This window comes from Callorhinchus milii, unplaced genomic scaffold (assembly GCF_018977255.1).
Source record: "Callorhinchus milii isolate IMCB2004 unplaced genomic scaffold, IMCB_Cmil_1.0 Scaffold2, whole genome shotgun sequence".
NCBI classification, from domain to species: Eukaryota; Metazoa; Chordata; class Chondrichthyes; order Chimaeriformes; family Callorhinchidae; genus Callorhinchus; species Callorhinchus milii.
This window is the reverse complement of record NW_024704743.1, coordinates 84,826,646-84,850,635: the sequence shown is the minus strand read 5'-3', so window position 1 is coordinate 84,850,635 and position 23,990 is coordinate 84,826,646. Positions and strand designations below refer to the sequence as shown.

Here is a 23,990-nt window from a genome sequence, read left to right as displayed (position 1 = left end):
GCAGGGCGAAACCTTGGGCAAGTTTCCTTACTCCACACGCCTAATAATAATCCCTCCAAAACCAAAAAAACAATAATAAATTGGTCATTTTCAATCCACGACTGTTTGTGGGACATTGCTGTGCGCAATTGGCTGCCGCGTTCGCCCACAAATATACAGTCAATTCACTTTACAGTGTGTTCTGTGAAGCGCTTTGGGACGTCCTCCCGACGTGAAAAGCGCTATATCAAATGCAAGGATTATTATTATTATTATTAACTTGGCTAGCTTAAGTGGGCTCATCATGGCTGCTGACATCTCTAGTGTACAAATTGTGCCAAGTCTACAGTTTGCCAGATCACTAACTTTGGGAAAAACTCAATCCTAGGATGGAGAAAGATGGGAAAGCCAAATACAATCATGCTTATATATTTATATATTTCTCCCAGACCAGGCGTTTGAACCACAAGTGAAAGCATCCGGATTTAGAAATTTTAGTCCTAGTAAAAAAAATTCATCTGGCGCTTTCCTAGTTCAGTTATTGGTGGTATTTTACTCAGTTTTTTGACTAGGGATAATGCATTCTCAGCTCTAGAAGTCATTGAATAAGATTTAACCCAAATACAATACTCTGTGATGAGTGCCTCTTTGATTGCAGTATTTTGGCAGTGTTGTGACAAATATGGACGGTGAAGTCAAACATAACTGCACAAGATCACTTCAGATGAAGATACTTGTATCTTATCGTTCCAGAATAATTACTCTACTGTCCCTCCATAACAGAGTCAAGCTGTGATCCCCCTCCCATGTATCCCTTGCTTGGTATCCATCCCTGTGCTCCAAGATGTTCATTGTAATTGAAGTGATCTATATAAATGCAAGTTGTTAAGTTTTTAAAGGAGCCCGGCATTCTGGCCTCAACCACCATTTCTGACAAGTCATTTCATTTGTTAATTACCCTCTGGGTAAATAAATACTTCTGGGTATCTGTGCTAAAATTGCCTTTTACAATCCTGAACCTGTGCCCCTGTGATCTGCTCACTTGGTGTATCTGAAAGTACTGTTCTGTGTTTACTTTCTCTCTCCAATATACCTCTGTTGCATGTCTTTTCAATGTTGAAGAGATCTATTTTGTCTAATCATTGCTCAACTTAAGAGGACATGTCAAGCATTAGGGTGTTGCAGTCAGAAATAAAAATATTAAACAGGCAAGTAATTAATTTGATTCTCCACAACATTACTTAACTTACCCATGGCCTGGGCCAATAGAAAAGTGCAGAAATATTTGCCCCAAATTACAGAGAAATTAGGTATTTTGCGGAAAATTGCAGGTCTTGTTGGTGCTTATTGAGGTACATTTTACTGCCAACCTACATTTTTTCATTTTATTGATTAAAACTAAACATGAGGAAATAACACATTATATTGTTGCAAAAAAAATTAGTTACTCTTTAACAAACATTGGGTGCCCTTTTTTTTTTGAGGGGGGGCACCCACGTAGGCTACAGGTGCTCATCACCTCCTGGCTCTCAGGGGCGGCATCGCACACAGCCACAGAGACCCAGAGAGAGAGAGAGAGACACACTCAGAGACAGAAGGAGACACACACTTGGAGACATACACACTCACAGACCCAAGAGAGATGCACATTCTCAGAGAGAGACACACATACACATTCAGATACAAAGAGACAAACAAATTCAGACAGAAGAGAAAAAGACACACACACACCCTCCCGACATGAAGAATATATAACTGTCAATTGTATTCACTGTAACACTCATTCCACTGCTGGGAGCCAAGGCTAAGCGGGAATTGAGAAGCTTTTGTGTGAAAACTTTGAAATTTGTCATAGTTCCGGTTATATAAAAAATAACCTGACTGATAACTTTTATTAGTGATACTGTATTAGTGTGAAGTGATACTTCTGTAATAACTATATTATAGTTCAACCACAAAATACAGTCACACCACTTTACATTTTACTCTGTGAAATGCTTTGACATCTCAACAATGTGACAAGGCCCTATCAAATGCAAGGATTATTAAGTCAAACTTGTCTTCAAAAACCTCTCAGGAACAAGCCAAAGTGGCCATTATATAAGGCTGGCTTCTGAGTAAGGGTTTGTTGGTGTGTGAATGCACAATGAAGGGATTGTTTCAGGGTGGTTGTTAACAGGGGTGGTGGTTGCTTGAAACAGGTTTGACTATTTTAAAACAGATATTTCAGGGCCCTGACCTGCAATATTCCCTGAATTAATTATGGCAGTTTAATGTGGAAGGTGGTATTGATTTATGTGACAGCTGATTTTTCATCACCTGGTGCAGGAGTAGGATCAAAAGAAATGAAAAACCTAGGAAAACCATTTTCAGAATTAAATGTCATTAGTTTGACTCAAAGTCATGAAAAAGGGTTTACAAATTCACTTTAGTTTTTCAATGATTCTGCAGTGTGAACGTCCCCAAAACACTGACACATATCATAAGGTAACTTCTAAGAGCTTACAGAATAGATTGATTATCTTTCCCCTGTAAAACAGTATTTTGAGTTGTAGTTTAAAGAAGAAATAACATGGAGTAGAACAAAGGTACTTCAGGATTTAGTTTACTTGAATGAACAACATAGGTTAAATTGTTCAATTTCTTAAAACAAAAAAACAGGAATTCTTGATGTGATTTGACAGACTGATAAGAGACAAATGATTTGGATCACTTTTGCCTTTCAGGGCTGCTTCCAAATAGGCCAGTTAAACAGACTGCATTCTCCTCAGAATTTGTCATGCTGAATTTAAACTAGCAAAAATACATTAACAAAATACATGAAAAGGCTGTTTTTGTAGAATATGGACTGTGAATATCATTTGAACACTTGGAGATCTGCTGGTCTCATTTAAAATGTGTCGTGGTGCAACTTTCTATCTTAAGCTATGAGCTCTTACCTCTAAGGAGTCTCCTGATATAACCAGTGTACAATCATGTTTCCTTCTGAAAGCATTCAACTCCAAATGAGCTTCCCCACGATTTGTTACCTGCAGGGACATTTTTCTCATTAACAAATGCACAAAATGTCTGGAATATTATTATTACCAGCAAAACACAAACCATGTTATAAATTCCAAATCTATATTTAGCACAAGATTGAAATCTGAGCTACTGTCATTGCAAACACAGAATAAATGGCTTCTAAAAAAGCTTTCTAACGGTGACATGGATGTATTCTACCTTGCAAAAACACCCATAACATAAAGAGGATTTGCTCTGGAGAAATGCGTATATAACAATTGGACTTGAAACACTGGCTCAAACACTTTTTAGATGCCTTTATCAAAATAGGGGTATTTTGCAACCTGTAATAAATGGTTCTCTTTCAAGGTTTTTCAGAGCCCATTCCATTTAGTGAACGGAACTTCAGTCAGTAACCGGAAAATATTTTTTTTCAATTTAATTGCTCTTTTTAATTGTAAAACATGAATTAAAATTTGTTCAGATTATTAAACAACCATTTGTGCCCATTGAAAAAATTCACCAGCAGTATAATCTGACTTTGCGTTGATTTCTCCAGTTTTATAGAAGTTACCTCACTGCTATCTGGTGATTAAAGGAAGAGCAACAGTTTCAGCTAGCAAGGGACAATTAGTGCATTTAGTCTACCCTCTATCTTCCCAAACGATTAGTCCACCTCATCATCCACATAGTGTTTTAATTTCTAAATTGCTTGTTAGAGTTCGTAGTTCCCCACTTGTGCTGGTAATTTCTTACAGGGAAACCTCATTTCAACACAATTGGAGGGTCCAATGTCTCAGCAATCCTGTTGTTAGCAATGGATAACTTCTCGGTCATCAGGTCACCAATGAAGTCACTTCCTGCATGCTGCACCCAGGAAGCACTACTGACTTTGATGTATAGTCACACTCCTTTCACATTCAATAGGTAAGCTAAATTCTTAAAGTAAGGCATTTTTCTTCCCAAGAAAATACATATATAAAATGTGAAACATTTAGAAAGTTCACCTTGGAACAGTTTTACTTACAGGTCTGAAGATGTGGACATCCTGATTTCTGGACACCAGATGTGAACTTTTTGCAATGCAAGTAGCTGTTTCCAGTTTATCTCCAGTCAACATCCATATCTAGAAGAGAATTCCAAGTAAAGATCATGTATCTGCACGTATGATGATAATAACTGAAAAATGTTGCATGCGTTCTGACTGATACAGAGCCAAGCAAACATATTTAACAAAGAAAGGGCATTATTCAAGAGCAACATTTAAAAGGTGAGTGCTGGGGAATCAAGCAGATGGTGCTATTTAGACCTGATAACCTAATCTAATAACCCCTACAATGTTCCACAGTGCACTGCAACTTTGCCACTGAATTCGCAGACATATGCACTCTCTTCAGTGACAAAAGTTTTTAGTTTTTAAAAATATTTCAATACTGTACCCATTTCTTTGGCCCATTAATGCATTACATTTTGTAGTTGTAATGCAATGGTTTATAGAGTCCATAAAATGAGATCTCAGTGGAGTCCTGAGGCTCACTGGTTAGAGCACTCACCGCGCTTGCCTGGTTTCAATTCCCAGTGGGACGAAACGCAACAACAACTTGGATTTATATAGTGCCCTCCACACCGGATGGCGTCTCAGAGCGCTTTATAGTAACGGATTCCGGGGCCGAGCTAGGGGGAGGGGGGGTGACCAAAGACACGGTCGAAAAGAAAGGTCTTCAGCAGAGACCTGAAAATAGGAAGAGAGGGGACGAGGTGAAGGGAATTCCAGAGCCTCAGGGCATAGTAAGTTTCCTTACTCCACACACTTCTGTTTACTGAGCAGTAAGTAGGAACCCGGTTGATAGTCGATTGGTGGATCCCTTTTCCGGGAGTAATAATTCCTTAAAAAAAAATTGGTCACTCCATCCATGACTGTTTGGGACAGACACTGCTATGTGCAATTCACTGCCGCGTTTCAATTCACTTCACTTTACAGTATATTCTGTGAAGCGCTTTGAGACATCTTGAAGACATAATAAGGTGTTATATCAAATGCAACAACAAAATTACATTTGTATAAGGCCTCTCACCTCGGGAGGACGTTCCAAGGCGCTGGACAGAGTTACGGACCCGAGCTGGGGGTCAGGGTGGGGGAGGGTGGAGGGCAGGGGAGGAAGCAAGGAGAATGAAGGTACAGTCGAAGAGGAGGGTCTTAAGGTGGGTCTTGAAGGTGGCGTAGGAGGGGGCGAGACGGAGGGACTGCAGGATGGAGGTGACAGGGTCACAGAGCCTAGTGCAGGAGAGGACGTGGGCTGTAGAGTTCTGGATGATCTGGATGCTGTGGAGGGAGGCGTGGGGGAGCCCGACAAGCAGTGAGTTTGCATAGTTGAGCCTCAATGTAATGAAGGCGTATATGAGGGTTTTGCGGACTGTGGTGTGAGACAGTGGTGGAGCCGGGCGATGTTGCGGAGGTGGAGGAAGGCAGAGTGGGTCATGGCGCGATGTGGGGTAGAAAGGATAGTTGCGAGTCAAACAAGACCCCAAAGTTCCGGACTGGCTTAGCAAGGTGGAGGGTGCATCCATGGATGGTGGTGCTGTCAGCGTCTGAGGTGAGCCATAAAAATAGCTGCCGGTCAGCACATCTGGGTCATCAGATTATTACTGATGTCACTTTTTAAGAGCTATACACATGTGCAGGAAGCTGGTAAACGCTAAGCATTTCCAGAGGTTACTCCATACACCTCTGATGTATGTCCAGGATGCTTGCCGGTCAGCACTGGAAGTATACCACACTGACCATACCATGGATCAACAGTACAACTGCATTATAAATGGATTTGTGCTATAGTGAAGCATGTTACAATGGGATACAAGTGTAATGCTCTTAAATTGTTGCCAACATTGTAACTAGCCTATGCAAATTTTATGAAATTGAAACACTAACCTTTATTCCAGCATTTCTAAGCATTTCTAGTGTGGGTCTCACATCTGCCTGCAGCTGGTCCTCCACTCCAGTGAGACATAGGAGTTCCATTTCTCGCTCAAGGCTCTCTACAACTGCTGCCACCTTTAATGAACGATCGTGAACACTTAACTTTGCTTGGTTGTATCGGTTCTGTGAAAAACATAAGGTATTTAAAAGATGCCTCAGGTCAGGCAAAGGAAAACCCACAAAGGGTACCAACTAGCCACTGAACACCCACGTAGTTGTACCAGTTGTACATGGCTTATGTCTTCCAAACCTCACCATGTTAGCACAGCAGAACTTTATGCAGACAAGGCTATAAGAGAAAGGACTGTTTCTGATCAAAGTACATACAACACAACTAAAAATAACCCACCTATTCCTAAGTTTTCCATATAAATCACATTAACCTGCTATATATAGCATGAAATACTGGGTTTAAAACAGAGGCAAAATCAAGCCTTAAATTCACTTTGGTTTGAACAGGAAAGTAAAGTTAAATTTTTTTTCTGGGTTTTGTTGCTCAGGAATAAGAAAAAAATGCTACAACTTGTCCAAGTTGCGAAAATGTACATTGTACAGGGTAAATGGTCACAGCTAGCAAATAAAGAGGTAGATTTAATATCACATTTAAGTGGCTGGTGTGGATTCAATTCACAGACCACTGATGTGATTCAAATCATATTGTTGTGAATACTGCAGTTACTTGAAGAAAAGCAGACAACTAATACGTAGCAGAAACATTATTGGAAAACCTGGCACTGCTGGGAGTTAAAAAGTGGAAATATTTTCCATGTGGAAATAAAGTGAACTGAAATCTGTCTTAAGTCCATGCATTTAAGAAATAAATAGGCTTGACTTTAGATTTGAATGCATGATCGTCTCAATAGGGACGAGTAAAATTCATTCTTAAAGCTGTAATTATAGATGGATTTCACTGTAATAACAGGTAAACTAGTACGTCTTGGGGCATCCTCCCGATGTAAAAGACGCTTTACAAATGTAATTTTGTTGTTGTTGTGTAAAGAGCACTGCATGAGAGCAAATGTCATCCAGCAAGAGGATAAATAATAAATTTGTCATTTAATATACTTTACCACCTTATGTCATGAAACCATCTCAAAGCAGTTCAAGGGATTAACCGTAAAGTGGAGTGACTGTAATTGTGGATAGATAGTTTTCCAATCTCATACGTTTGCCATACATTTTCCAACTTTACCTCACAGAAACATTACTTTTTCCATAAGTAAGTTATTTCTAAATTCCATGAAATACGTATTTCTAAATTCCATGAAATTCCATGTATACATGTGTCTGTATACATATAAACATAGAAATTTATATTTCACATAGTTATCAGCACTGAGGTTATGATCTTATCTATTCTTGGTACCAGTTAGATAGGCAAAGATTACTTTTGCTAACAACAATCCGAAGTTGTACAGTGCCTTTCATGTAAGAGAGGGAAGGGAGTTTAGAGAAGTGGAGGGCATTTGAGAGAAAGATAAAGTATCCTGATCTCCCCAATTTGCTTGGTTAGTTGCTTTACTATTGCTTCACTGTTCACCGTCTTTAACAAGCTGTGAGAAAACTGTAAATACAGTAAAACTCGTATGAGTTTTTTTTATAAGTCATATAATCGGGCAAGTCGAACTTTCACCCGAGTTCCATTCAATTTCCTATCAAAACCACTTTTGATTTCTTTGCAATACTCTTATTAATCACTTCCTAACTTGTAATGTTGCTCACCTATCCTCCAAATCAACTCCGCGCACATCTCTCCTCCCACTCCCTCTTCGAACCCCTCCAGTCCGGTTTCCGCCCTGCCCACAGTTCAAACTTGTGAAAGTCACAAATGACATCCTCTCTCTCTGTGACCAGGGCTCCCTCCGCTTCCTTCTCCTGGACCTCTCTGCCACGTTCGATACAGTCGATCACACCATCCTCCTCCACCCTCTTTCCTCAGTCATCCACTTCAGTGGGACCGCACTCACCTGGTTCGATTCCTACCTCGATTATTATTATCAAATGCAAGGATTATTACCTCACAAACCACCAGCAGAACATCTGCACAAACAGCTTCGCCTCCCGCTCTCACCCAGTTACCTGCGGGGTACCCCAAGGATCCATCCTTGGCCCCCTCCTCTTTCTGATCTACGTGCTCCCTCTTGGGGATGTCATCTGCAGACATGGGGTACATTTCCACATGTATGCGGATGACACCCAACTCTATTTTTCCACCTCACGTTGCGACCCCCAGTCACCCCAAAAGCCGCTGAAACCCTGGTCCGTGCCTTTGTCACCTCTTGGCTGGACTACCCAAATGCCCTCCTCGCCGGTCTCCCATCCGCTACGATCTATAAAATTCAGGTCATCCAAAACTCTGCCACCAGCATTCTTACCCGCACCAAACTCCGCTCCCTGATTATCCCTATCCTTGCCTGACTGCCTGTCCCAGAGAGGATCGACTTCAAGATCCTCACCCTTGTCTTCAAATCCCTCCACTCCTCTGCATTCCCCTCCCTCTCTGACCTCTCTCCTCACAACAGTGCCCGTTGCCTTCGTTCCACTGAGTCTGGCCTCCTCCTTGTCCCCAGAGTCCTCCACTCCACCCTCGGTGGCCGTGCCTTCAGCCACTGTGCCCCGAGGCTCTGGAACTCCCTTCCTCACCTCCCTTCACCTCGCACCCTCTCTTTTTATTTTCAGGTCTCAGCTGAAGACCTTTCTTTTCGACCGCGCTTTTGGTCACCTTCCCACCTCTCCCCCTGGCTCGGCCCTGGGATCCGTTACTGTGAAGCGCTCTGAGATGCCGTCCGGTGTGGAGGGCACTATATAAATACAAGTTGTTATTGTTGTTATTACTCCCTCACTTGCCATCTGCCTTGAAATATGGGAAATTACGTCCTGACCCTTCGACTCATACGTACTTACCGTCCGGTTGCATTGAATTGTGGGAAACATACTTTTGATCTGTCGGCTCATGTGCAGAAGAATTTTATTTCCCATGATTGCAATGCTTGCCGGTAAGTGCGCAAACGGCGACAGTTAACGGCGCAGTGAATCGCAGGAAATGTAGTCGTGACCGGTCGCCGCACGTGCACTTAACAGCTGCAATGATGATTTATCACATGTGTATTTAATGGCTGCGTTAGATTACGCATACACAGTGTAGATTATTGATTAAATCGGAGGTTTTATGATTTATACAGTTTTCTCGCAACTCGGACTTCCCGTAAATCATATTAAATGTTATGGTCCTGAATGATGTGACTTGTGAGTTTTACTGTACTGCCCAAAATGCCTCAATTCCATCTGGTTTACATGCTTCACTCCTGGGAAGCAAGTACTTTAACTTAGTTTATTATAACTAGTGGAAGACTTTTCTCCTGAGGGCATCACAGAAGCGCCATCTGTTCTCACTGTCTGAAATAAGGGGGAAAGAGAAGTTACTTTGCTAAGACTGTTAGCTACAATTTTTTCAATCTACAAAATCACAAAGACAGCAGGGTGTCTGACACATGCGGAAATCCATTACTATTTTAAAATATCCAAACCAAACTGAGAATTTCAAGAGCCAAGGCTTGGTGACCCAAGAATGTGCGTTGGGGTACTGCTGGAGTCTAACCAGCTAAAATAGCTTGCCATTGAAAGCGAGCTTTCCTGCTGCTTATCCAGCTAGGACTACCCTATTCATTAGGGTTTGGGCTTGCAGGATTAACAGGAGCTGAGTGCAACGATTCCCTGCCCCCAGTGAGTGAGTGGTCTGCCCTTCCAAGTCCTGCTGATGAGGCAGGTTCGCTGTGCTGTCATTAGCGGTACCCTGGAATACTGCGGACTCGCCTGGCTCAGGTACCGGACTACTGAGACGGCCACAGAGGGCTGGTTTGATTCCAATATCCCATTGCCAAACATGTCACCTTGGAGCCAAATTCAGGCCCAAGGAGATCCTGCTTACCTGTGCCCACGCACAGACAATAGCCTGAAAATCTGGTCAGTACAGACATTCCAGAAATATTGCCAATTGATTTAGAGGAATTTTACCATTAAATAGAAAAATGGGCACAAAGGGATGGGAGCTTATGAGCAATAATGACATTTTTAGGCTAAACGTATGGATTATTGCTGACATTGAAAGCAACACTGTGGGTTTAGAGCAACTCAAAAGTCTCTGTTGAGCTGAACGCAAATCAACCAAGTAACCGGATGGAATGGGCTTGAACTTTATAATAGGTCATCATATCATTTATTCACGAGCGAGGGTTAAATGGATATGTGATGATCACTGAATAAATGGAATATAAAATGTTTATTGTAGAAATTAATGTAAAGACTCTTAACTAATGGACTACATAACATTGGATTGCTTTGAATGAAACAAGACAGGCTAATGCTGTGCAAGAACCTGGTTAACATTTGATTTAGGTTTGAGTGTAATTCCATCTGCAACAGATTAAAGCTTTTTCTTCAAAGGAATAAAAGAAAATGCAAAGTTCCACTTTAGCAATGCTAGAACGGTTTAGGATTTAGAGTGCTCACTTTTAATTCAATTTTAAAACTTATTCAAACCATAAAGATGTGGCACAGATGTGCAATTTGATCCCACATTTCATCTACATAATTACTAAAGCATCCCCCTGGGATATTAAATCTATCCATTACATCAGTTTCACACGCTGCACCTTCCTGAACAGAGATTTTGTTATTTTTAAAACATGTGAAAATTTCTGCGAAATCTTTTGAAGGCAGCCAGTGTACATTACAAAGATTGTATATAATGCTGCAGTCCTATTAAGAGCAAGTGGCATAATGTAAGTATATTCACATAAAATAATTCAATTTTAATGTTAAACAAAGTACACTTCTGAAATTAAAAATCCTCCAAATTTTTTTTCAAAAAGAGTTCAAAGGTGTACAAAATTCATCCAAACTAGACTCCTGATGATGTCGGATGAGAATCAGTAACAGGAGTGCTAGTTAGCCTATTGTATTACACATAGCTGAGAAAAAGGAAACTGCATTTGCTCAGACCTGGCATTGACACTAAATACTTGGATTATAGCAAAGCAACACAATTACTTCTCATTTCTCCCCCCTCATACGTTTTTATAAACAAAGCTTATTTTTACAGGCTCATTGTAGAATTATTATGCCAGAAATTCTACTGATTTTAATTCAACCTCAGCAAAGCTACTCCTTTAAATTACAAATATAGTAGCAAAAATCTGTTAAATTGAATGGGGAGGGGAGAGGCAGGCAAAGAAGAGATGTATAGACAAAGTCTATGGATCTATATAATGATCAGTGTCAAAGGTTAATTATATAAACAATACTACCAATTAAATTAGACTTTCATAAGTGGGAGATCCTAACCAGTGAGTTTAATTGATGTGTAAAAGAATAGTTAAATGTTTACCAATGTTGTAGCTTTTGCTTGGTGTGTTTTTTTCTACCTAGTGTGAATATTGAACTCAAAAAGTATTAAATTAACAAAGTACTATCAACAGATTGTATAATCTGCTCCACATGACTATTAAGAATTAACAAATGGTTACATTAATATGTGCCCTGTTACATTTAAAAATAAAGTATTAATATTAATTGTGTGGTTCAGGAACATAATTTAGCTCTGGTAAATGTTTTCTTGTTACCATTAAAATTATCAGCCCAGAATGTAAGATGACATTTCATATTGTTTTTCCTTTATATTTTGAAGCTCATTTTTATAATAGGATATAGACTGAAAATCAAACAAAACATCATGAAAGAGCTCTCTTCCCTCTCCAACTGACTGCTCCTTTACTTTTCTGTCTGGAGGAGGCAGGATCAAGATACTGAAAACAGTAGATGGTTGAAAGAAAACATAGTGGCTTCAAGCCACTAACAGATGGGAAATCCAGTGAGGAATGCTTTGTGTGCGGAGGTTAAAGGAGAAAGATTAAATATGAATGATGAAAACATTGAATCTCATTTTACCTCAAAATCCTGGTACTGTTCTTCGGTTAAGGATTTTTTGGCTACCACTAGTGTCCTCAGTCCTTCCCTTGCCATGTTTCCACACTGTGAAGAGAATAATAATCCTTCATTTGAATAGCTGTTTTGGATATTTGCAATACCGGATAGAGGTCCTCCTGATGTTCACACATGCACAGTACCAACTGAAGCTGATGAACAGTGATGAGAAGCAGAAACTTTCACTCTACAATAATCTGGACATAGAATCCTTCTTTAATTTTAATAAAAGGGACGTGTCACTTCTGAAGCAATGGCCCCGCCACCATTTCAGCTGAGTCAAGTTAATCAAAGTTCAAAACATCCTTTAGAAGACAATCTCCATTTAGAGAATAGGGATAATATATTTTGAAGCAATTTTTCTTTTTCGTTCAATTCTGCCTTTTACATGCACCTTAGGCTGCCCCCTTGTACTGAGAAGATTAAAAATAATGGCTGCTGGAAATCTGAAACGAGTTTTGTTGAAGGGTCATGTCTGAAACGTTAACCTTCTTCTGATTTATCTACTACGTGTTTTCTACTGAACCAGACATTGCATTTCATATAGCATCTACTATGATGGCCAACTCTTAGCAGCATCAAACTGGGCCTCTGTAGTAGGATCTTTTTCTGTAGGCAGCTGTGTACATCTAGCTTAGAAACTGTGGCGATTCCAGCATGCTTTTCCCATTTTCAGATGTAAAATGTAATGATTATCTCCAGGTCAGCGAAGCAATTCTGGCAGAGTGGGAATATAATCCTAATAAATGTCCCTTTAAAGAGGATTCAGTCTGAGGCCAACTGTTTGCCCAAGGCTACTCTTAAGCTAATCACTAGGTGGTGCACAGGAGTTTGAATCTACATTATTTAGATATCTAAATGCTGGAGATTCAGATTTAGTTATTTTTATTTCAAGCTTCCCAGCGGCCAGAAAATACAGCACCAAAAGATGCTTGAAAGCTGGCTGCCCAACTTCACTGCAATGGTAGTTAGAAAATTGGGAGGAGGAGTGAAATAGTAGTCTAAAATACCTTTAAACTAGTCAAGATGATGTTTAAATGTTTTATTTTAATCTTAGATTTCTCTCCATTCGGCGGATATTTATACAGTTAGATGCTCTGGCTTATTAAATCACAGTAGTTTGTATTTTGATGTAGAAACAAAATGAACAATGAAGCTATGAGAGACTATAATTTTCTTCCACAAAATCAAAAGAAAATAATTATATTAATAATAATTCTTATATTTGGTATGTAGTGCCTTTCACATTGGGAGGACGTTCCAAAGTGTTTCACGGGATATAGTGTAAAGTACCGTGACTGTGTGTTTTGTGGGTGAACGCGGCAGCCAATTTTATGCATTGCAATGTCCCACAAACAGCAATGAAGTGAGTAATCGATTTTATTTGGAGTCCTGTAGCTCAGTGGTTAGAGTACTCGCCTTGCAAGCGAGACGCCTGGGTTCAATTCCAGGCAGGGCGAAACCTTGGGCAAGTTTCCTTACTCCACACGGCTAATAATAATCCCTCCAAAAACAAAAAATAATAAATTGGTCATTTTCAATCCACGACTGTTTGTGGGACACTGCTGTGCGCAATTGGCTGCTGCGTTTTGCTCACAAATATACAGTCAATTCACTTTATAGTCTATTCTGTGTAGCGCTTTGAGACGTCGAGAAGACATGAAAAGCGCTATATCAAATACAAGGATTATTATTATTATTATTTGGGGTGTTGTTGGCAAGACATTGAGAGAAACACCTTTATTTTTAAAAAACAAATAGTGCCATGGGATCTTTAATATCCACCTGAACAGGTAGATGAGACCTCGGTTTAACATCTCATCTAACGGACGATACCTCCAACAATGCAACATAATCCCAGGTCTGCACTGGAATGTCCATTGGAGTATCAGCTAAGACAACATGAGTTCCAAGCCCCGACAAGCGACTTAAAGCCACAACCTTCTGATTCAGTGGCAAAAGCCCTACCAACTGAGCCAGACTGATACATTGGCATTCAAGAAATTAGCAGTGAATATTGTGATGTTTCTTAACAGATTTGATGTTAGGGTATGCATTCATCACAATTTTCAATTATTGAAGAAAACATGCAAGTGACTGATACTTTGGCACAATGGTTGGGTCAAAATGGGTTGCAAGATTTCAGTTGCCAATTTTGTTCCTGCTAAGACACTGATGTTATTAACAATGGCAGGACTTAGTCTTAATTAATCTGAACTAAGATGACATTTCAATGAAGCAGCACTGAAACACCCATGCTCAACAACAACAATCTTGCCTGCTTGCTAAAACAAAATTGGTAGCAGTAAAATCTTGGGATTGGCTTTGAACCCAATCATTGTGCCAAAGTCATATGAGTGTATTTGTGTCTGTGTGGTGGGAACTGGGGTAAAACAGAAAGCTAAGACCACAATTTTTGGTCTATCCTAGAGATAAATCTTTAGGATACACTGAAAATTGTGGTCTTAACTGATTCTATCAATTTTGATAATACATTTTCACCTACATCTACAAGTATTGTACAGACATTTAAGGTTTTATTCACGTGAAAGCATGCATCCAATTTATACCAATAAGATATTGTAATGGGGTAGAAAAAAGCCAAGATAAACCATTCAAATTAAATCATTAAGCCTTTTCTATATATCACAGTTTAAAACACCAGCAATAACTGTTCTTTCAGTTTATATTGCTGGACACTTTCAATGACATGACCTCGTAATCCTCAGCAAATTAAACTAAGGGATATTACAATTAATTGTACATCATTAACAGTATACCTGTGGTTATGACATTTTAATGGGTCTCCACTGGACTTAATTTATACACGCTACCAATTGAAACGAACTGCCCTACAGCAACTATTGACCAAGGGATATTGCCAATAGTAAAGCATTATAAACATATGCGTTGAGATTGTCCTATTATAAAATCATCATCATCATCTATAATCACTGGGGCAAGAAAAGGTTCTTATAATTTTAAAATCATTACAATCCCATCAAATCGTGTAGGTAATACTCAAGAGGAACATAAAATAGAACAGCAGAGACAATTCAGCTGTTCGATCTTAGACCTACTTGTGATTCATGCAGCATTCTTTTTACTGAATATTTCCCAAAATGCATTTTGCACTGTAGAGAGGAATGAGTTTTAACGTTTTCTTTCCACAGAAACAAATGAAAAAGATCAATCTTGGAAACTAGTCTCGGACTCTATTCTGGTAAGCTTATTTTTAAAATCAGCCCATTAAAAGAAATCTAAATGGCTAGTCTACATGCGATTTACACAATAAGACCAAAACACCTCCATACAACTAAAAAGAACAGAAGAAATGTAATTAATGTTCTATTAATCTGAACAAATAAAAAATGGAGCGACATGCTACATTGGAAGCACTGTCCTTCAGATTAAATCAAGGCCTGTTTGCCTGATCTGGTGGTTTAGATAATAATAATCCTTGCGTTTGATATAGCGCTTTTCACGTTTTCGAGACATCTCAAAGCGCTTCACAGAATATACTGTAAAGTAAATTGACTCTATATTGAATTGACTGTATATTTGTGGGCAAAACGCAGCAGCCAATTGCGCACAGCAGTGTCCCACAGTTCCTCATAGGCCTCCCTGATAATCCAGTGGGTAAAAGCACTGCAGTATGCACATCTAAGCCATAGGGATCAGAAATCACAGGCCTAAAATCAGGGTCTATGGATCTCAACCAGAGAACAGTAAAAATTTGTTTCAGTGTTGCTGGAATAGGAGGAATATCAACCACTGTGATCCCTGCACTTGACTGCTCATTTGTGATCCCTGCTGGCACATGTGAATGTTGGGTGAGGACTACTTGAGGTTTGGATGCAATGCTTTCTCACAGTGAAACAGTTTCTGATCACTCATTGTCAAATCAGAATGGGTTGCCGGTTGGGTGACTTGTTGGAGTGCACCTGGCACATACTCCAGTAGAAGAAAACTTGATTTTGAAGGGGGAGGAGAGAAAGAAGAGAGTATTGGTGGGAAAAATTGAGATTTATATTAAAAAAAATTCCATGCCACAATTTCAATGAAAAGCACAAGTTAACTACCAGTTTTTAAAGCCAATAAAAGCATTCACACTTCAAAGTAACTCCTTCACTGAATCAGTGTGAAATATTTGACATTAGGTGATATTACGTCACATTATATGCCAGATAAATATGTGGCACTATTCAAAAGAGGAGTTCCTCCTGCCCAACAATCCCCTAAATAAAATCGTTACTCACTTCCTGGCTGTGCCTAAAATTCTTTTTATACAATCAAGTGTCATGTTGAACATGATTGTTTTTAAGATCATGGAAATATCTTAGCAAAAATGCCAATTTAGGAATATATAGGAGATCCACAATAGCTGGTTACTTGTAAACATGAAGTTGATCAGCTTGTTCCCTGCTTGACGCTGTGCTTAAAAAATAACCTAACGTCAGGATCATCAAATCACTGCCAACGTCAATTCCCATGTGCAAAGCAGGAAGTGATGTTGGTGGCGACCTGGTGACCCAAAAGTAGTTTTTTTTAAATGTTGGAAGCTAAATGGCCGAGTTCCCAATCATCAGATCTCTTCCATCACTTCCTGCAGAAATTGTGGCGAAGGAATTTTTTAAAAAATATTGTCTATACTTTATAATGAACAAGTTTCTCTCAGTGTTCATCTTGGCCAATGTTAAGCGCTCCAAGATTTTATTCTACATGAAGAGAGCTATATAAACAACAGCAGCAACTTGGATTTGTATTGCTCCCTTCAGGCAGGGTAGCGTCCCAGAGCGCTTCACAGTAGCAGAGTCTGACAACGAGCCAAGGGGAGAAGGACCATAAGTACGATCAAAAAGGAAGGTCTTTAGGTGGGATTTGAAGTTGGCGACGGAGGGGACAAGACAGAGGGATTGAGAGAGAGTTTTGAAGCGTAGTGGTTGAAGCAACGGCCACCAATGGTGGAACAGAGGGCACAAGGGACAAATCAGAGGCTGGAATCAGCCTAGCGGAGGCAGCGGGTGGTGGATTGGGATGTAAGCAGGTCGGATAGGTAGGGAGGTGCGAGGGAAATAAATGAGAGGATCTTGAAGTTGATCCGTTCGGGGATTGAGAGCCATTGAAACCTGGCAAGGACTAAATACATAATCCATTGAAGGAATCAGTGTGCGCAATTTTTGTTTTGAAAAAAAATCTTACCTCTTCTTCCAGCCAATCATTATACTGTACAATGCTGGACATTGCCACATCAGCTCCTTTCATGTAGAATGTGATTTCCCCCGAAGAGTCATCCTAACACCCAGGAAGTCAAAGAAAAATATAACGATTGACATTAGAAATGTTTGATTCAGCCTTTTAAAGAAACAGTAAAATAAAAGTAATACTGTATTACTTTGATCTTGCACTTGAAAATATTGTAGTCAACCTGTATTCTTTCCACTCTCTACACTGACTAGAAGGAGGTGCACATAAGTAAGCTGGAAATCACCTCCCCTTTGGTTTTTCTACTCTTTAAACAGGAATCTTTTCTCTAAATAGCACCATAATTGACTTGAGATGTAGAACTTAACATTTTGGCATACTGTGCGCACAAGCTCACTACATGCACGTCACCCAGCCTGATGCATTTCTCGATATGGTAAATGTGGGAGCTTGTTTTTTCTAAATGGGAAGGAGGAGGGGAATAAAGTTACTTTCCAATTACTCTTTCAGTAAACTGGAGGAAAATGTTAATACTCCAAATGAATGGAAATAATTCGAATTTAATTTCCTTGCATTACAGAGTGCATTATTGTTTAGGGCTTAGGTCTTATTGGGGAAGACAGTTATGGAATTCATCAGTGAATCACCCCATCGGATTTAAGTATGGCTGTGGCTGATGTAGGCTACTAACCCTCTCGCATGTGTTATTGGTTACCATCCAAGACTTGAGCACCCAACCTCTGCCTTCCATTTTTATTTTTCTCCTATTCTTATAAATTGGCCTTCTTTTCCGCCTTTCACTTTCTTCGTCCTTGATTTTAATTTCATTTGTTTGTGAAATGTTGCTCGTGCAGTTTAGCTGACATGTTTGCCAAATCAGATGAAATATCTAGTTTACATTACAATCCTGACAAAAATAGAGTAAAACTATTAAAGAAATAGACTAATTGTTCAGTTTATAAATACATCAGCATTCAGAAAAATATATTGATGGCTTGTATTGCTGACTAAAAGAAATAAACATACTTTATTCCAGTTTTTCAGTATTTAGCATAGTCATTACATATTACAGCTCTTTCAGGAAAGCAGATGCAATATATTTAAGATCTTTACCTCTTTGTCTATAACAAATTCCCAAACTCACCCTGACAATGATGCCCATTCTCTTGCTTTCAGATGTAAAAGGGAAAACCTGTAGAATGATGAATGGAAGGATTTGTCCGCCAGGGGTCTTCAACTGCATTGATGAAAGGTCTCTGCTCACCAGTGTCAGACCCACACTCTGCGTCCACTGTACTAAAGCCACCTAAAAAAGATCAAAGGTCAACCACAATCCTGTGTCTGCTGTGCTGAAGACACTTATGTACACAAAGGTCGAAGGTGATCCACTTTCTAGATATCTAAATGTGAGGTCAAATGTCAGCAAGCCCATCATTAAGTGAGATGAACCATATGTTACGAGGCAATATAAATCAAGTAAAATGCTTTTGAGTAAATACTGTATTTACAACTACTTAAATACAAAACCAACACAAAGTTATAATGGGAGCAAACTATAATAAGGCACCACTGAATAAAAAAGATCACAGACCTATGAGACAAGTTGAAAATAATTAAAACTTGTCCAATCGAGTTACATTTTGAGACTCTTAGTCCTAATATTTACTGCTGCTCTGGCTAGAACAGAAAAAATTTAGTTATAGCTCAAATTGCCATACTTCAATTAACAGCTAACTTGCTGTGTTTTGAACCTGACCACAGACAGAATAGGATCTTTTGGGCAAGCATCAAAAACAAGGTATCAGTCACAGGAGTATAAATTCACAGGTGTATTAGTTACATGTCCACTCAAACACGTAAAGATATCAAGTTATTGAATTGATCGATTGATAGCCCATCAAAATACTAAGTCAGAGCTCAGGTTTCCAATATAGTGAAACGAATTTACCATAATTAAAACTGAAAAGCATGCATTAAAACCGCTTGCTACTTAGCATTTCTTAGCTAATGCGATTAACTTCCTGAATGGTGCACTTTATGTGTCCTTCCTCCTAAAGCAGCATTTTTGCAAACACCAGCTAAATATGGCAAGGTTAGAATTTTAAGCTTTACTTTCTAATAAATTAATCATTCTCCAAGCTCTAAGTATTTTGTGCCACATCACTCAAGATGAAGGTCCAAATTTTTTTTNCAACCTTAGTCAGAGGGAATGTTTAAAATATTTATGTACACTCATTCCCTCTTTAAAAAAAAGTTAGTCATTAAAATCATTGTAATTACAATACTATCATTTTTTGTGGTAGAATAACTTTTGCGCACGATGTTGTCAGCTGCAAATGATTCAATACTCAGATTCATTTCTAATTTGATTCTTGAAAGGTTACTATTACTACTTGACCTGCAAATTGTATCTCTGCTAATACACTATCATTTAATTTTATGCCCCATTGTCCTAAAGAGTAAAGCAGGCTATATTTGGTGACTCACATCTGTTTATTATTGAGTTTTGCTTGGTTTAACAGCCTGTCTGAATTAACAGCTTTGACTGCAATGATTTTGCACTGGTTCACCTGTTCACAGGTCATGCATCATTCTGCTTTGATCCACAATTGTCATATTAAAATATGCAAAAGGGCACAGAAAGTAAACATACAAAATTGATGCCACCTAAAAAACACAACATGATACCATGCAAGTTTACTTGTAAACAATACAATTTTAAGCAAATCACAGTAAAACCACTCTTTTCTGAAGTGAACCAACAGAGTTGAGCTTTAAGAATGTTTAAAAATTCTGTACATAAACTTTGATATTGCACCTTATCTTGGAAATTCTCAAAGCAGTTCATTCGCACAATGAGCTGTTCATTAAAAAAAGGCATTTTTCCAGAGCCCTTTCACAGAAAGCATTTCAAAGCATTTCACAAGTAATTATTGTCAACTGTGGTTTTAGGAGGCAAACACAACAGCAAGACCCACAAACAACCAAGGTGTCAGCCTGGCTTAGAGGATAGCACACTTGCCTCCGAGTTAGAACGTTGTGGGGTCAAGCCCACGTCAGGAATGTTGAACTCAGTCTAGACTGACACTCCAATAAAGTGTCGGAGAAGAGCTGCATTGTTGAAAGTGCTGTCCTTGGATGAGATGTTAAACCAAGATCTCATCTTCCTGTTCGGGTTAGAGAGTTCTAGAAAAGTTTCAGAGCTTGAAGAGTTTCATGGAATATATTGAGCAAACAGGCTTTGCAATGGCTCAGTTGATAAATGCAATGCAGTGTTGCATTTCAGTCACACAAACCCAAAACATCCAAGAATTGATGTCTTGCCTGTTTGAAGGAGTCAACAACCACACCAACAAATTGCATTTATATAGTGCCTTTCACGTTGGTAAGAAATCCCAAGACTGGACAGTCGAAGGTTTGCACCCAAGCTGGAGGTTAGAGTCGGGAGGGTAGAGGTGTGGAAGGTTGCCGAAGGTGCAACCAAAGTGGAAGGCCTTGAGATGGACCTTGAAGGAGGTGAGGGAAGGGGTGAGATGAAGGGACTCAGGTGCAGTTCTGTGGGTAGTCAGTTGTGCGCCACCAACTGTACCTTACCCCAGACGCTGCCAAAACACTCATCCATGCGTCCGTCACGTCCCGACTCAAATTTTCAAATGCCCTTTTCGCCGATCTCCCCTCCTCCACCATGCATAGAATCCAGCTGATCCAATACTCTGCCGCCCGCATACCACCGCCCGCCCAATCCAATACTCTGCTGCATTAAACTCCATAACCACATCACACCAAGTCTAGCCAGGCTCCACTGGCTCCCTATTGCTGAATGGATAGATTTCAAGATCCTCACACTTGTTTTCAAATTCCTTCATGCCCTGGCACCTCCCTACCTCTCCGACCTGCTAATTCTCCAACCCACAACCCGCTGTGGGTCTTGCTCCTGACTTCTAATCAGTCACCCTGATATATGGATATCATGTGAGATATGACTGGTCTCAGCTGTGGATAGTTCCCAAAGCTAAACATCACTGTGACTTGTTGGAACTGTCTCAGATTTGAATAATAGTGGGTACCATGAATGTGTAGAATTTTGAGTTAAAGGTACAAGAGAAGAAGCTTACTGCAGCAAGGTATGAGAGAAAGGTAGAGGGAAAGGACTGAGACAAGATGCCTCGGGTGCACTAGAAATAAAAAATAGATACGTTGGTAGTTCAACATTGGTAGTTGGATTCAGGAGGTAGGTCAGGTTTGGAATCTTCTTTTAAAAGCTTTTTTTTAAATGAATAAAGCAAATAAAATGAAAATATGGCCTTAAGTTTTAATAAGAAATTGGTACAATAATTTTACTATGCAGTCTGAACTTTGAGAATTTCTTTAAAATACTTGATATATCATTCACACCATTTGTCAGTATCCTAATTTGTTTTATAAATATTGTTTTTGTAACAAAAAAACTGCTGCAAGAATTTAAAACATTTAAAAAAGATGTACTGCTATGTACAATCAAAGCAGTTATAAGCATGATTTTCATTGATATTATGCAGTAAATAACTGTTATTTGGTAATAGACCGGACTTTCTACACAAATAGGTTCTATTTAATTTTGTTTCCACTTTTTATAAAATTGTTCAATTATGCAAGCATATTAGTAATTTCCTTCAAACAATTATACACAGAAAGCTCATTGTGCGTCTTATCTTTGCTGCATCTGGTGACCTCTGGTGAACCAGGGGGCGGATCAATTACCTCTTATTTACAGATTCCACATTTAAACATCCCTGATTTCATCATGTAGATTGCATTTTTATTATTTTCAGTTTTTAATTATATTACCATGTGCCTCATTTGAATAGAACATTCATGAAATTAATATTAATCCTTGCATTTGATATAGCGCCTTATGACATCTTCAAGACATCTCAAAACGCTTTACACAATAAATTCGGGGGGGGGGGGGGAAGAGAGAGGGGGAGAGAAAAAAGACCAGAGAACGTGAGATGTGCTTCTTAATTTGAATCCCAATTCCCTTCCTGAGCTTCAATCTCAGATTAGGGAATAAAATTATTTATGGATCTGTAAAGGATTGAGTGTTGGATAAGAACAGGAGTGCACTTGGCTGCAATGCTAAATAGTCTGCCAATATTCCCCTACAAAATAAACAGTCACTTCACTTTATATTAAATCCCGTGAAGCACTTTGAGAAGTCCTCCACAACAACAACAACAACAAGATTCCATTTATAAAGCGCCTTTCACGTCAGGAGGACGTCCCAAGGCGCTGCACAGTTGGGTCATGACCCGAGCAGGGGGAAATGGTCAGGGTGAGGGGAGGGAAGGGAGGGAGCGAGGAGGGGGGAAATGGTCAGGGTGAGGGGAGGGAAGGGAGGGAGCGAGGAGGGGGGAAATGGTCAGGGTGAGGGGAGGGAAGGGAGGGAGCAATGAGGGGGGAAATGGTCAGGGTGAGGGGAGGGAAGGGAGGGAGTGAGGAGGGGGTAGAGAGTCGAGAGGGGAGCTGAAGGCTCGGTCAAAGAGAAAGGTTTTGAGACCGGCCTTGAAGGAGGAAAGGGAGGAAGCGGCGAAGGCACTGGGGGATGGAGTTCCAGAGCCTCGGGGCTGAGAGGCTGAAGGCTCGACCACCGATGGTAGGGCGGTTGGGGCGGGGGACGTGGAGCAGACCAGAGGCAGAGGAACGGAGGGTACGGGCAGGTAGGTAGGGGGATAGTAGGTTGGAGAGGTAGGAGGGAGCAAGGCCGTGAATGGCCTTGTAGGTGAGGATGAGGATCTTGAAATCAAATGTAAAATCAAATGTAAAATCCAGATGTGAAAGGTACTATATCAAGATACTGAAACTGTGCAAGGGAATCAAAACATTTTGTATGAAGTCTTCAATACATTTCACACCTGTTTGTTTACTGTTAGCTATTATGTTTACTGTTAGTGAGCATTTCACTTGTTGCAAATAATATGCAAATTGTGGTTTCAGATTAATAAGATCGTTACCCACTCACACAACTTATAACACGGAAAAAAACTAATATTATCCACACAGCTACATTTTTGGATTATACAAATTAGTTAAACATCAAATGCTCAGTCTAGGGGAAAATGTAAGCATCTTGAATTAGCAATGTGGGTTTTAACAAATAAATATGTAGATTTTCATAACTGAATTGCCACTGAAACCAACTTTAAACAATTTCCATAGGAGACACTAGATGGCGACTTTATTGCAGTTGTGCAAAGTGAGTTTAGGCTGCAGCAAAGGGCACAATACTGTTAGCCTGTGCTGAATAAACAAAGTGAAAGAAAACTTGCGAGTGCCATAAACGTGGTACGGTTAGCAGGTAAAATATAGAATACAGACTATGGAGCACAACTGAAAACTAAAAAAAGATTTACATTGTCAACATCAGTAACTCACACGATTATGGTTACAATTCAAAAGTAAATGCATCGTATTGAGAGGCACCCCTAAAAACCTACTTTGAATCGCAGTTGAAATTTAAATCATTGGTTACAACTAATCATGTGGCCATTAACATTTGAAACAACTGCACACTGCTTTATCCCTTTTCAATTTGACGTCAACCAAACTTAAGCCTGAGCCTGTGCACAGGACAAAACAAAGATGTTGTGAACAAACAGCTGTGCTTATTTTACACGTGTACCATCACAAATTACTGAACGACTAAAGCTTTTCAATGAGGTTTCATTAAATGCGCTAACATTGTCATTTTCAACATGCATTTAGAAATATTTCAAAATATAACTAATTAAAATTGAAATATATTTAGTGTATAATGTAATCTCACACCTCTCTACTTCATTAAATTACCTTAGTGACTTGAGAT

General features: G+C 39.5%; 1 protein-coding gene across 1 annotated transcript in view; it reads right to left on the bottom strand.

Moving 5' to 3' along the window:
• Positions 1–23,990, bottom strand: part of atp9b (ATPase phospholipid transporting 9B) — a 148,938-nt gene that overhangs the window by 20,765 nt on the left and 104,183 nt on the right. Inside the window, exons 16-21 of the mRNA XM_007900576.2 lie at positions 18,291–18,452; positions 17,144–17,236; positions 11,906–11,989; positions 5,912–6,082; positions 4,010–4,108; positions 2,919–3,008 (exon numbers count right to left, since the gene is read on the bottom strand). Of these exons, the coding sequence (XP_007898767.1) occupies positions 2,919–3,008; positions 4,010–4,108; positions 5,912–6,082; positions 11,906–11,989; positions 17,144–17,236; positions 18,291–18,452 (699 nt within the window). The remainder of the gene's footprint in view (positions 1–2,918; positions 3,009–4,009; positions 4,109–5,911; positions 6,083–11,905; positions 11,990–17,143; positions 17,237–18,290; positions 18,453–23,990) is intronic.